Source organism: Lipotes vexillifer, unplaced genomic scaffold, assembly GCF_000442215.2.
Source record: "Lipotes vexillifer unplaced genomic scaffold, Lipotes_vexillifer_v1.1 scaffold131, whole genome shotgun sequence".
NCBI lineage: Eukaryota > Metazoa > Chordata > Mammalia > Artiodactyla > Lipotidae > Lipotes > Lipotes vexillifer.
Window position 1 is genome coordinate 2715026 of NW_006782866.1, and position 14978 is coordinate 2730003.

Sequence of the window (14978 nt, forward strand, 5' to 3'; positions counted from 1 at the left end):
CCAAGCTGTGTCCATCTTCCAGGACACTGGGGAAGAGTCTTGGGCTGCAGGAGACGGTTGTATAGTCTCCCAAAGAGAGAGAGAGCAAGTGTGTGTATGTGTGTGGTGTGTGTGTGTGTGTATGAGAGAGAGAGTGTGGGTGTGTGGGAGTGTGTGGTTGTGTGTGGGGGAGTGTGTGTGTGAGTGGGTGTGTGACAGTGAGTGTGTGTGGATGTGAGTGGGTGTGTGGGAGTGGGGGGGAAATGTGTGGGTGTGAGAGTGGATGTGTGGGTGTGTGGGAGTGTGTGTGTGGGGAGTGTGTGTGACATTGAGTGGGTGTGGGTGTTGGTGTGGGGGAGTGTGTGAGAGTGTGTGTGGGTGTGGGGGGGAGTGTGAGTGTGGGTTACAGTGAGTGTGTGTGGGAGTGTGAGTTGTGGGTGTGGGTGTGGGAGGAGTGTGTGAGAGTGGGGGTGTGAGTGTGGGTGGGTGTGAGTGTGTGTGTGGGTGTGTGTGTGCGTGGGTGTACACACGTGTGCACACATGTGTGTGTTCTATGGCCTGGCTTCCTGAACAGGTGCTGGTCTGCTGGCACCTATGCCTGATTTCCAAGCAAAGACACCCAGCGGAAAAGGCAGACGTCTTGGAGTGGGGCTGGGGCTGGGGAAGCAGTGGGAAGGACCAAGGCCCTGGCACTCTAAGGGAGGGACCCTTCTGTTTCCAGCCTGGGTCTGGTTTCTCACAAACAACAATCTGGTCCCCTCGGCCTAACCAGGAGGCTTAGCTCCCCGGTGTTTCTTGTTGCCATTGCAGGTGTATGTGGCTGCTGCGGTGCCCTGCGCCCCAGGTACAAAAGGCTGGTGGACAACATCTTCCCTGAGGATCCCGAGGTGGGTCTCGTCTCCTGCCGCCAGCACGCCTCTCACCACCTTACCCCATCCAGGGCCCTGGGGGCTGCTCCGAGGGAGGGAAGGCCCCGGGGCTCGCTCAGACACACCGAAACCTTGGCCACGGCCCCATCAGTGACCAGAGGCAGCTGGGAGCCTGAAGAATGAGGAGCTTTGGACCCCTCTGCAGGCAGGATCCGTAGAGGGCTCTGGAAGTGTGTCTCGGTGTGCTCGGTGCTTCTGGCCACTGCTGAGCATTCTCTTCACTCATGTCTCTCTGGGTGATAGTTCCTTGAGCCGCTAACTCTGAATGGTACTATTTCCCTGTTGTCAGGTGTGAGCATTTCCCTGCTTGGGTTTTGGCTCTGGAGCTCATGTCCTCTCCACGCTCCCTCTGGTATCTGCCAGGTGTCAAGCGGGCACAGGGGACACCTGGCTTCTTGGTTTCCAACCTGCCACTCTACGGTCAGGCTTCATTATGGGTTATGTGGTTTCGGAAAGGGTCTGATGTACTTGACTTCTTCTCTGGAAATCAATGACCTCTTCCTGATAGGCAGTGGAGGGTCACATTTCCAGCATCCTCTGGACAATTCCCTGAAAGCTGCAGAGCTACCTTCTTCCTGTTCACTTCTCGATGTTGGATATCCAGTACATTTTAATTCTGCATTGCTTTCATTGAAGATTTGTCATCCATTCATATACACACATATACACACGCACACATATATACCTTCATGTATATACACATATATATATAAAAATACATATAGTGTACACATGCACACACATATGCACATTTATATCACTGACTATTTTTGCTTATAGCTAGCACACTTTGGGTGAAGTTGTGAGTTCCTGGAGAGCAGGGTCTATGTTTCAATCATCTCTAGGTCCCCAAAACCCACGTGTGTGTCACATACATTATAGGCACTCTGGTAAATGTTGATTAAGTTGAATAACCATTTACCTTTAGACTTGAAGTCTTCTAGCCATCTCATGGCCACAGTGAGGATGATCTGTCTTTTACAGGATGGCCTGGTGAAGACCAACATGGAGAAGCTGACCTTCTACGCCCTGTCAGCTCCAGAAAAGCTCGATCGCATTGGCGCCTACCTCTCTGAGAGGCTCATCCGTGATGTGGGTCGTCATCGATATGGGTAAGTAGTATGGGAGGGTGGAGAGAGATTTGCAGAAACTATATATTTTCAGGGCAATACATAGGGTCCTTTTATTTATTTATTTTTGGCTGCATTGGGTCTTCATTGCTGTGCATGGGCTTTCTCTAGTTGCGGCGAGCAGGGGCTACTCTTCGTTGCGGTGCGCGAGCTTCTCATTGTGATGGCTTCTCTTGTTTCGGAACGCAGGCTCTAGGTGCACGGGCTTCAGTAGTTGTGGTACGGGGGCTCAGGAGTTGTGGCTCGCGGGCTCTAGAGCGCAGGCTCAGTAGTTGTGGCGCACGGGCTTAGTTGCTCTGCGGCACGTGGGATCTTCCTGGACCAGGGCTCAAACCCGTATCGCCTGCATTGGCAGGTGGATTCTTAACCACTGCGCCACCAGGGAAGTCCCAGGGTCCTTTTAAGAAATGATAATAGACTGGATTGTTGAACAGCCTGAGAAAATGGGGACTGGGAGTGAGGAGTGGCTTCCCTGTGCTTTTCCAAAGGTAAAATGTGATGCTCTTGCCAAGATTTGGGAAGAAGGGGTTGTTGGCTTCCTAGGAGCATCTCTGTTAGCCTCCATTTACCCCCGTGTCTCTATCCAGAAGCCCTCACACACCATTGAACCCAGAATGTGCCGTTACTCTCACCAAACCCACCCTGCCTCATTCAGCTTACTCTCTTAAAAAGCAAGGAGGGACTTCCCTGGTGGTCCAGTGGTTAAGACGCCACCCTACCACAGAAGGGGGCATGGATTCCATCCCTGGTGGGGGAACTAGTAGTTGTGGCACGTGGGCTCAGTAGTTGTGGCTCGCAAGCTCTAGAGCGCAGGCTCGTTGTGGTGCATGGGCTTAGTTGCTCCACCAGGTGTAGGACCTTCCCAGACCAGGGCTCAAACCCGTGTCGCCTGCATTGGCAGGCAGATTCTTAACCACTGTGCTTCAAAAACACTTACGCCCTTTGATCCAGTAATTCCATTTCTATTCATCTACCCCACCATATCAATCTTATATATAATCTAACTTTATACACAGAGATGTTCATTATGGTAATTTTTATAATACTGAAAAGATGGAAGTAACTTAAATGCCCAACTAGAGGAGAATCGTAAATTATGGTGTTTATCGCTTCAGGAAATGTTACCTAGTCAATAAAAATGGTGTTTATAAACATACTTTCCATATAATATGGAAAATGCCATAAGTAAATGAAAAATAGAATACATACTTATATACACAGTATTTAAATCAAGTTAAAAACAATAACAAATCTCAATGCCTGGAAAATACAGTAAAAATAAATATTGAGTATTCTTAATATTTTGTGAACAATGTGGCTGGGGTTTTTGGTTTCTATCTACATTATTGTGTTTCCTAAATATTCTCTATTGAGCATGTATTACTTCCTCAGTGAAAAAAGTCAACGGCAGGACATACCATGTTTTTTACGCTACCGTCATGCCACAATCTGCAGTGGGGCTGGATGTAAAGAGAGCTCTAAGATGTCCCTGGTGGCACGGCTGTTGGAGCAAAGGGAAGGGTAGATCTAGGGAGGTTGTTCCTAAGTCCCACTGGTTCTGTTCTCTATGAAGCCTTTTATGTCCATCCTCTACTTTCCTCTGCTCCTACCTTTCTCCTGATGCAGGCTCCGGATTATGGCAGTGGCCTTGAAAATTGTCTCCCTCCTTCCCATCTTTCCTGTACTGGCCCTTCCAGATCAACACTATGATCTTCAAAACACAGACCAAGCTATACTTTCCCTGGCTTCTTTAGCGTACAATCCAAGGTCTCAGCTTGATTTCTGGGCTCCTCCATTACCTGCCCCCAACTTGCCTTTAACCCAGCCACACCTGCCACAGCTGCTCGAAACCCATTCCAGATGGACTAGCTGACGATCCCCCCCTGGCTTTCTGGCCTCTGAGCCTTTGCAATGATCTCTCCCCTGGACCCTCTTTCCCACCCTACTACCATCCATCAGCCCCATCACCCTCCAAGGTCCCTTCCTCCTGGTGAGGAAGGTGGACTGAGAACCAGAGTGTAAAGATCTGCATTGTGCTGGCAGTGTATAGAGGTCCACACCTCCACAGGACCCACCAGCCACGCTTATATCAAGCTATCCCCGGTATAAAAGCAAGACTGGAAACAATTCATTTCTATGATCTCTTTCTATAATAAAATTAGGTTATACGCTCAGTAAAAAGGGCATGAATATAACGAACATGCTGATTATATAAATCGCCTTGACATATTATAAAGCAGGCTCAAGCAAGTAAAAATGACTTTATCCTAGACTGAACTTGAAACTAATATGCAAGCAATACCATTAAACATTTAATACTAATTTTTCCTGCCCTCTCTGCAGTGATGGTTCTCTCAGTAAAAATGTCCTGTAGCCAGCAGAGCCACTCAGAAACACTCCACTGCCCTTAGAACTGCAACTCAAAATTGGTATCGTTCTGTTAAAAATAACCATTGCAGCATCTAAGTATTTAAAGCCTTGACGGCCTCACTGGGGGCTCTAATCATAAACATTTAGAGAAGAAAAATCTGTTAGATCTGTTCTCCTGTTCTGTCTCCTCTCCCTCCCTGTCTTTCCTTACCCAATGCCACATTCATCATCATTGTCCTAACCACTGATGGCAGGTTTGGAAGAGTGAAATATTTACCTGCAGACAGTCTGAGGAGCTGTCTCCCTACCACCATGCAGGTGTCTGTGTTTATGGTTTGACCATGTGGACGTGAACCTTGGGTGTTGGACCCAGTGGCAGATCCACCCTCCTCTGCTCGTATGTGTTTAGCATCAAGGGTGATAACCAAACGTGGGCAGAGGGAGGATAAGATACAAATTTCAAGGTATTGCTACTCAGTGTGCGCCATAATGGGCAGTGATGTGCAGAGCAGCAAAAAGTGAGAATTCTTCATACTTTTCTCCTCCCAGTTCAGCCCAACTGCTAGAACATCCCTAGAAACTGGAGAGCGAGGGAGGTAACGGCAGTGCTAGGTGAGATTCAGGGTCAGCTGACAATGACCATGGAGCGATGACCACGTTCAGAAGACCACATTAGAATCTGTCAGGTTCCCCAGTGCCTGGAGGGTGGAGACGCCCATGCCAAAGAGGGGTGGGCTACTCCCTGAGGAGCCTCACCCTGGAGCTGAGCTGGTGGGGCTCCCAAGAGATATACTGTCCCCAGAAGGACCCTGAACCTGGTTGGAGGACGGAGCTGACCCTTCAGACAGAGATGTCACAGATTCCTACTAGATGACGAGTTGATCCTTCCCTCCCTTGGCTGAGGTCAGCGCCTACTTCTGGCTGCTAAAACCCAGGAGTTTCTGTCCAGCAGTGGGGACATGACTAAATACATTCAGACTGCCCAGAATAAGAGGTTCTTTGTCAAGGTTCTTTGAGTGATTCTTGGGCAATGACTGGCCCTGCTAAAGCTGCCCCCTCTCTCTGTGTGCTGGTTCCCATCTCTGACCCTAGATCTGCTTTCCTCTGCAACCAAGTCTGGTTCTCAGACTTTGACTGCCAGTTCCTCCTTTCCTGGAGGCTCCTGAGCCCACTCCTGACTGAGTGAAAGGTGATCAATCAGAAGCAGCTGCCTGTTCTGGAATTCAATTCAAGGTATTTCCTGCCTCACTCCTAAGCACCAGGCCCCCCCTGTGTATTTTCCTCACTTGTTATAACTCACCTTCTGCTTTGGTTGGCCCATGACCCTGAGTTCCTGTTGTTATAACCTGCTGAGTAGCCTCTCCTGACCTCACTTGCTGCCTGTGAACCCCAGTCCATCCCAGATTCCCTGAGTTCTGCCTTCTTCACCTACTGGGAAGCCCTACTAGTGGATCCAAGTCACCTGGTCATCACCTTGGTCATCACCTGCTGCTGTGGTCCATGCCCTACTCTTGCCTCTCCCTTGGGCCCCTGTGGTGGGCTAGTTCTCACCAGCTCCTTTCTTCCCCATCCTGTTCCAACTACCCAGTCAGGCCAGTTTCTCAGACCTATTACCACACTGGACTCCTTTCAGGATACCAAGCCCAGAACAGATCTCTGCCGAGACTAACCTATTTGGCCCCAGTCCTGTTGAGTGGACATTACCCTGAGAAGCCCGTGCTCTATTCCCTTTGAAAGTATAGACTTAATGGATAAGATGTACCCAGGAAGGTTATGATAAGAGAGGACCAATGCAGCGAGCAGGAGGTTCCAAAGCCCATTGACTTCTAATCTTCTAGGATACTTTGAAAAGTTCAAGTTTGCAATTATAATCCTTCCATCCTTAGTGTTGGGATCAAAGATGGGGATTGAAGGAGTGTGTATTCAGAGAATTAGGCCTTAAACTTTTTTACTTTTCTGTTTTACTTCTACCATCATTTTCACTTTCCATCAAAATTTCCTCTCTTGGTCAGTAGCCAATTTTTTTTTTTTTTTTTTTTTTTTGGCTTGCAAAGGTGGACCTAATCATGCTAATCATGTGATAATTTTTTATTATTTTTTTTTTTTTTTTTTGGTCTGGCTAGCAAAGGATGGTTTTCCTTATCAGGATTTTCTGGGAATTTTTTTACAGGAAAGGGAAAAGCAGCAATCTAAGCTCTGGGGTTTGGGAGGCCTTCTGGTTTCTTCTCTTGCCAAACCCCACCCCGCCCCTTCCTTTCCCTCATTTAAACTCTATAAAATAATGGTGAAACCCTTCGTGCAAAAGGATGCTGGGATGATTCATAGAAGAAGAGAATTCCATGCTGCCTGCTCCCATTTCCCATCCGCCATGTTTGGTTGCCAGAATGTGTCCAGGTTTCTCCGCAGGGAAAACCTGTCCCTTTGGAAGGGCCCAGGCCCAGGCTGCTTCCCCAACCCTGCAGGAATCAGTCTGCTTCACGGCCTATACAGTGGACCCGGAACATGCCAGGCCTGGGTCTGCAAGGCACGACAGGTATCCTGAACTGTGGCTGTGACATCCTGTGAAGGGCAAGGCTATCGAGGACTGGCGGGCCCTCCAGAGCAGGAGAAAACGTGGATCCAGTTCACCATACGAGCCCAAACACCCAATGCTGCCTTTGCATTTGAAAGACACTCTATAGATAAGAGCATGACCAGATCCATTTGTGAATGTGCCCAGAGACAGCTATTTAATGATATTTAATAATATTTTAATTTAATAATATTAAACAATAATAATAGCTGACTCAGTTCATATAGATAAAAGAAATAAACATTTTACAAAAGTGAGAAGGAGGGCTTCCCTGGTGGTGCAGTGGTTGAGAGTCCGCCTGCCGATGCAGGGGACACGGGTTCGTGCCCTGGTCCGGGAAGATCCCACATGCCGCGGAGTGGCGGGGCCCATGAACCATGGCCGCTGAGCCTGCGCGTCTGGAGCCTGTGCTCCGCAACGGGAGAGGCCACAGCAGTGCAAGGGTACTGAAGAAATGGTGACTGATGTCTTTAAAAAAAGACATTTAGAAAATGTCATGACTGCTGTTACTTTTATACACATGGATTTGCAAAGCTGACTTACGTGTGAGGCAGTTCAGATGCACAATGTCTGAAACTGAGTGGCTGCCACGAGAGCTTTGTGTTGTGGTTTTGTAGTATCTTCAGAAATCATCCTATAGTCATGCTTCCTGTGCATTCTTTTTATTTAACCAAACTCTGTTTTAAAACAAAGACTAGCTAATCAAGAGTTTTGTACCATCTGCCTAACCTTCAAAGAGATATGATTTGGATCAAAACATAAAGAATAAATCTTTTAATTCATCCCCTATTATATACACGGCATATAAACCTGACACTAGGCAGCTTCTTTTTTTTTTTTTTTAATTTGTTTGTTTTTTTTTTTTGGCTGCTTTGGGTCTTAGTTGTGGCACACGGGATCTTCATTGTGGCACACTGGGTCTTTTGTTGTGGCGTGTGGGCTCAGTAGTTGCAACGTGAGGGCTTAGTTGCCTGCAGTACGTGGGATCTTAGTTACCTGACCAGGGATCGAACCAGTGTGCCCTGCATTGGAAGGCGGATTCTTAAACACTGGACCACCAGGGAAGTCCCTCTAGGCAGCTTCTTAAAGAGAGGGCTTTTGCTACTTGCTTTGACTTAAAGGCATCAGCCTGACTCCTTAGCACCCAGGTAGGTTTGGAGTTCTCTTCTCACTCTACCTTGCCTATATTTTGTTTGTATCTGGAGTACTTCCTGTGTTCCACATGGCTCTATGAGTAGAGGGGTCACCACCCTTTAATGGGCACATGACCACACTCAGAGTACATGGAGTCTGCCTGATCTCCCCTCTTGCAGGATGGAGTCATGTTCAGCCCTTACTTCTCTTTCCTGTGAGGGCAGTCACTTGAGTTGCTTTGGATTGGTCAGGATTCACTTTTATTTGTGCCCTCACGTTTCTAAAGCACTCCTAAACCTGATTATCAGATACTTATGTTACTTAGGGTATAAAGAGACTTGAAAATACAGTGGCTCCAGCAATATGGAAATATTTTTTCTCTCTCATGCAATAGTCCAGTCTGGGTTGATGGGCTCCGCCCATGAGGTCATCCGGGGCTTTCACCTCTGGCCATCTATTTGCTGCCACTCTGCAGCCAGCAGGAAGAGGGAAGAGAGGACCCGGAGGACAATCCTGTCTTTCAAGCAAGCAATGTGGATGTTGCTCGCATCACTCCCTCTCATTTTCATGGCAACATGTAAGTCACGTGGCCTCACCTAGCAGCAGGAGAGGCTGGGAAATGTTCCCAGTGAGCAGCCACAGCTCAGCTAAACTTCTAAATGACTAGTGAAAAGGGCAAAAATAGATTCCAGGGGAGACATTTAGCATTCTGCCCTAGACACCTAACTCCTTAATGAAAACTGTAAAGATTTTAACCAGAATAGTTTTGCAGAGTCTCCCTTATTAGAAGTTAAAAGATAACCTTTTTCTATGAATGTCTGCCTTGCTTTCTTTTTTTTTTTTTTTTTTTTTTGCGGTACGCTGGCCTCTCGCTGTTGTGGCCTCTGCCGTGGCGGAGCACAGGCTCCAGACGCACAGGCTCAGCGGCCATGGCTCACGGGCCCAGCCGCTCCGTGGCACGTGGGATCCTCCCGGACCGGGGCACGAACCCGCGTCCCCTGCACTGGCAGGCAGACTCTCAACCACTGCGCCACCAGGGAAGCCCTGCCTTGTTTTCTTTAGAATGCAAATGCTTGGTATGTAGGGGATGTATCTTTCATGATGTGCCTTACCTGACCAAATGCTCATTATGTCACTATCGTGGAACAAATGTTGGGTTTGAGCTTAGATGTGTATTCCTGATTCTCGGTAGGAATTTGATTTGTGACCTTTTTCTTGGGATTTAAGAGAGGCATTGAAGAAGACAGTAATTGGGGTTTGTCCTGCAAAGGCTAGTCTGGAAAGGATTGGGCATTTTATTATTTTATTTTATTTTATTTTTCTGGCCGTGCTGCAAGGCCTGTGGGAGTCTTAGTTCCCCAACCAGGGATTGATCCCAGGCCTTCAGCAGTGAAAGCGCAGAGTCCTAACCACTGGATCACCAGGGAATTCCCAGGATTGGGTATTTTTAGCATGGAGAAGAGAGGAACATGGTAAATGAGACTGTTGTTTTCATGTGGTTGAAGGGCTGGCAGGTAGGAGAAGGTTCAGCTCTCTTTTTTGCTGCTTCTAAAAGTAGAATTGTGAATAAAGGACGGAGGTTATTAGGGTTAGGGTTTGCTTGAAATATAAAGAGGTGTTCATTTGGTTGTCAAAAAATGGGATGGGCAGCTCTTCACCATTGGATGTCGTGCGTTCCTAGTTTGTGAAAGTATTCACTCGGGTTTTAGTCTTTAGAATAATTAAGTGGTTAGAGACTTAGAATTGCCACAGAGCACCTGCTGCATAAGGAGAAAAGAATTTTCATTCTGTGTGTGTCTTATTCTCCATGAGGTAAAAATGCTCCCTGGGCAAGCTGAGTGTCATCCAAACATGGTAACACTGTCAACCATATAGTTTGAGTAATACTTTATTATAGAACTTCTGAGGTCTTCAACTACAAAATTGCAATTTTATGTTCCTTAACATTTGCAGTTGGCTGGTCCTCAGGCCCATTTCAGATTCTTCATAAACTTTCTTCATTAAGTTCTTTGCTTCGTCCCCGCTAGAGCCTCTTTCCTTCTTTGGAGCCCTCGTGGGATGTCATTTTTTTGGTAACATTTCTTATTTTCCCTTTAGAGGAGATGTCTGTGTATTTATCTTATCCCTCCCACTCTAGGCTCTTTAAGTTAAAGGACTTCTTCATCCTTACACCCCTGCACTGACGAGGACAGTGTCAACAAACACGTCTTGACTTTGATGAGTAATTCTCTGACCTCACTGGCTTTGAGTTCAGAAGCTGCTCTTCTGGGCATCAATTCTTTCTGCTTGTATTTCCTCATGAAATGGTGTACCTTGTCTGTCCTCAAGTTCTTCATGTGTAAAATAAGGGGCTGGATGAATTCATCTCTAGGCTCCCTTCCAGCTCTGCTTCATTCTGCTTCTCAGGGCTGGGCTGGAGTGAGCACTTGTTGGAACAACTGTCCAGTCATCAGCAACCTGGGGGGGAAGAGCTGCATTAGCTCGATGCTGCCCAGGTGGTCACTGCACTGCCATCTAGAATTGCCCCAGTCATGCAGTGGGGGCGGAACAGGCGTGAGGCTGAGTGATGGCAATGATGCTGCTTTCCCCAGGTACGTGTGCATCGCCATGGAGGCGCTGGACCAGCTGCTCATGGCCTGTCACTGCCAGAGCATCAACCTCTTCGTGGAGAGTTTCCTCAAGATGGTGGCCAAGCTGCTTGAGTCTGAGAAGCCCAACCTGCAGATCCTTGGCACCAACTCGGTAAGGAGGCCCAAGGGGCTTTGGAAGTGGGAATGGTGGGGAGGGGGTGTAGAACCTCTGGGTCAGCATTGTTATGATCCATTCCTATTTGGTTTCTGACTTTTAAAAGTGATTTTTCCCTTAAATAGGTTTAGGTGAGGCCCCAATAGATGTAAAAATAGAAAGGGAGGTATTTCTTTGAGAGCAGGGTGTGCCCAGTGCCCTCAAAGCTTGGCCCCTGACTCCACGGGGCATACTTTGAAAGCTGTCCAGGTTGGGCTTCTTTCGAAGACAGAGTAAACTGATGTTCACAGGACAGAGGGATCAGATAAGTGGGAAGATCACAGGGAAGCAGGAAACAGGGCTTCTGGCTTAGTTCTGCCCTTTCCTAGCTGGGTAACCTCGAGCGGGTTATCTTTCATGAGCCTGGCTTCTCATTGATAGCCTGAGTGGATTGAACTCAGTCCAAGCTTTGTAATGTAACTGGTCTCAGTACAAGTGGCTGCTATCATGAGGGCTTATGGTTTTGGGAGAGAAGAGCTATCAGATATGTCAAGAACTCTCAGCTTTGTGTGTATCTAACATACTTGAATATCCCAGTTGTTCTCTTCCATTTCTTGCTCTCTCTCTATTCCTTCCCCTTCAGGGAATACTTTCAGCTCCAGGTCTTCAAGCAGCTTGGTGTTAAAAGCCCTGACATGCAACTATTTTACAAATATCACCAGGAAAAAAAAAATAATAATAAAGTTTAAGGTTTTTCTTCTTAGCCTTCCCAACCTGACTTTTCTGAATGTTTATTGCACAGGTCACAGCTGCTTTCCTGTTCTACTTACGTTGATTTAACCAGAAGATAATCTTTCAACTCTTCTTTCAAAGACCAAAACTAACAACCTATTCCCCTCTTTCCTCTCTCTGTGAGCCAGCTGCCTTTGACAAATTACATATACAGTAGCTGAGGGTAAATTCTTTTGTCATGTTGCTCTGGCAACAGCTTCAGTTACTGTTTCACTTGCCCTGTTTAAGATAACTATAGTCTAGAAGAGAACATGTACATGGAAACTAAACCAGTCATCAATGCATCCAGAGGGTATCTCCCCAGGGGTCGGCGGGGGAGACATAGAAGCATGTGGCTGCCAGCTCTAGCGTTCCCTACAGCACATCCTGGCCTAGGGTAGGCATTTTGTTAGCTACAGCCTTGAAAATTCAGAATCCTGCAAATTCCTAGATTCCCCATCACAGTGAATCACAGTATTAGCAAGAAAGCAGCTGACTAATGATTACCGTACTGCAGACAATGGAGATTATGTAAGGAGAGGTGATTATAAGTAAGTTGAGTCAGATAATTGCAATAGATTCAGAGTTCAGCTTCAGAGGCAGGCTTTGCTAGCGGTGTCCCTCAACCAGGTGCTCTTTCCAGCTCTCTAAGCCTGGGACCTTCTCTCTCTTTCTTTCTTCATCCTTAATGGATCTTTATCCAGCTTGTACTTGACCACCTCAAGGATTGAAGCTATGGTAAAACTTGTCAGCAAAAAGTCTGGTTTTGCTAATACCATTCCTGCACATCATATGCAGTAAAGTATAATTTTTTAAATTTAAGTGATGCTTTCAGGTCTTTAGTGAGAATATCTGAACTTGGGATGACAGTGAGAGACCAGGAAAGTCAGGAGACGAGGGGGAGCCAGAGCCAACTAAGCTCAATTATTTGCTTAGGGATTGGCTTCTGCATACCTGCCTTATTGCCTGAGAGGTCCAAATGGGTGTCTCAGGGACAGTGCAATGACTATGTGCCCTGACCTTCTGAGGTCACTCTGTGAGGATAAAATGAAAATATTAAATCTGAGAATACCGAGGTCCTTTACATAAACAATCTAATATATTAGCCTAGTGTAAATAATAAAATTATTATGAAGGATCACGGATTTAAAGTTTGTACTTTCATCCCTACCTCACAACATATATAAAAATTAACTCAAAGTAGGTTAAAGACCTAAATGTAAGAGCTAAACCATAGATTAAAAGAAATATAGGGGTGTAACTTTATGATCTTGAATTTGGCAATGGATTCTTAGATATGACAATAAAAACAAAAGGAACAAAAGAAAATATAGATAATTTGATTTCTTCAAAATTAAAAACTTTTGTGCATCAAAGAACACTGTCAGGAAAGTGAAAAGACAACAAACCAAATGGGAGAAAATATTTACAAATTGTATATCTGATAAGGGTCCAGTAACCAGAATATATGAAAAACTCTTACAGCTCAACAGCAAAAAGAAAACCCAATTAAAGTGGGCAAAGGACTTGAATAGACATTCAAGAAGAAGATACACAAATGGCCAACAAGCACATGAAATGATGCTCAGCGTCACTAATCGTTAAGGAAATGCAAGTCAAAAAAAACCCACAGTGAGATACCTCTTCACACCCACCAGGATGGCTATATTTTTAAAAATCCTATAAAATGACATGTTGGTGAGGATGTGTAGAAATTGGAACCCTTGTACGTTGCTAGTGGAGATGTAAAATGGTGTAGACACTGCGGAAAACAGTTTAGTGGTTCCTCCGAAAGTTAAACATATAGAATTATCATATGACTCAGCAATTCTCTCTAGGTATATATACCAAAAAGAATGGAAAATGGATACTCAAATAAATACTTGTAACACCAACGTTCATAGCAGCACTGCTCACAATAGCCAAAAGGTGGAAACAACCCAGAAGGTCACGTGTTATATTTCCATTTAGATGAGATATCCAGAATAGGTGAAGCCATAAAGACAGAAAGCAGATTAGTGTTTGCCAGGGTCTGGGAGGGAGAGGAACGGAAAGTGACTGATTAATGACTAAGAAGTGGGTTTCCTTTTGGGGTTTTCCTTAAGTTGCAAAACACTGTGAATGTATTGAATGCCACTGAATTGTGCACTGTAAAAGGGTTCATTTTATGTTTTGTGAACTTTACCTGAATTTTAAAAAATTGCTCTTTTGGGCTTCCCTGGTGGCACAGTGGTTGGGAGTCTGCCTGCCGATGCAGGGGACACGGGTTCGTGCCCTGGTCTGGGAAGATCCCACATGCCGCGGAGCGGCTGGGCCCGTGAGCCATGGCCGCTGAGCCTGCCCGTCCGGAGCCTGTGCTCCGAAACGGGAGAGGCCACAACAGTGAGAGGCCCGCGTACCGCAAAAAAAATAAAATAAAAAATGCTCTTTCATCTCAGATCCTCGCCTGCAGGCCCTTGTGCTTGCACTGCACCACAACCTGAAGTCAAGTCCTTTGGGAGGGGAGGGAAGCTTCCTGCAGCATGTTGGGGTGATGCGGGACCCTGAGGCTCTCTTCCTCCAGTAGAGCAGGGGGGCTGTGATTTGCTCGAGGCTCTGTCCTCCCTTCATGTTCTCTCACCATCCCCCCGCCCCATCCCTCATCAAGACCTCACCTCCCCATGCCTTCCCTTCCCTGCCAGGCTCAGCTCCCGCTGAGGCTGCCTTTCTCGGCCTCCCTCCCAGACCAGTGGGAGCCACGCTCCTTCCACCTGCCGCAGCCAAGCTCTGCCTTCTCCCCCCTAATGCGCCTGCTAAGAGAACTGCCTCAGAAAACCGCATGATGCGAGGGTTGGGGCCTCTACAGATGGGTGCTTTAAATTTTGATTTGGGCCTTCAGGGCAGCTCCTTATCCATTCTTTGACCACTGCCCCTCATCCTCTCAGTGGTCGCTGCAAATCTGTTTTCTCCTCAAGGACCATCCCGAATCTGCTTCTTCAGTCTCAGAGGTGGCCTTGCCTTCTCCTGCCCACTGAGAAAATGGGGGCTGCCAGCCGGGGGTCCCTCAACTTGCTTCCATCTTCTTCCTTCCAAAAGGTTCCCTTCTCCTCAGGAACCTCTTGAAATCCATTATTTCTCTCTCCATGTCTCCACCCTTTCCCTTTTTCTGGTTCCTTCCCTTAGTCTAACTATAAGTTCAGGTCTCTTCCACTGTAAAAATAAAGAAAGAAACAAACAAGGAAGAAAAACAACAAAATTACATTCTACATGACCGCAAAATACCTTTAGCTTACCTGAAAAAACTAACGATCATTCCCTAATTTTTAAAAAATATTTGGGGCTTCCCTGGTGGCGCAGTGGTTGAGAGTCCGCCTGCCGATGCAGGAGACA

General features: G+C 46.6%; 1 protein-coding gene across 1 annotated transcript in view; it reads left to right on the forward strand.

Moving 5' to 3' along the window:
- Positions 1-794: 794 nt before the first annotated feature.
- Positions 795-14978, forward strand: part of EFR3B (EFR3 homolog B) — a 49707-nt gene continuing 35523 nt past the window's right edge. Inside the window, exons 1-3 of the mRNA XM_007455509.1 lie at positions 795-866; positions 1893-2020; positions 10706-10856. Of these exons, the coding sequence (XP_007455571.1) occupies positions 1914-2020; positions 10706-10856 (258 nt within the window). The 5' untranslated portion in view covers positions 795-866; positions 1893-1913. The remainder of the gene's footprint in view (positions 867-1892; positions 2021-10705; positions 10857-14978) is intronic.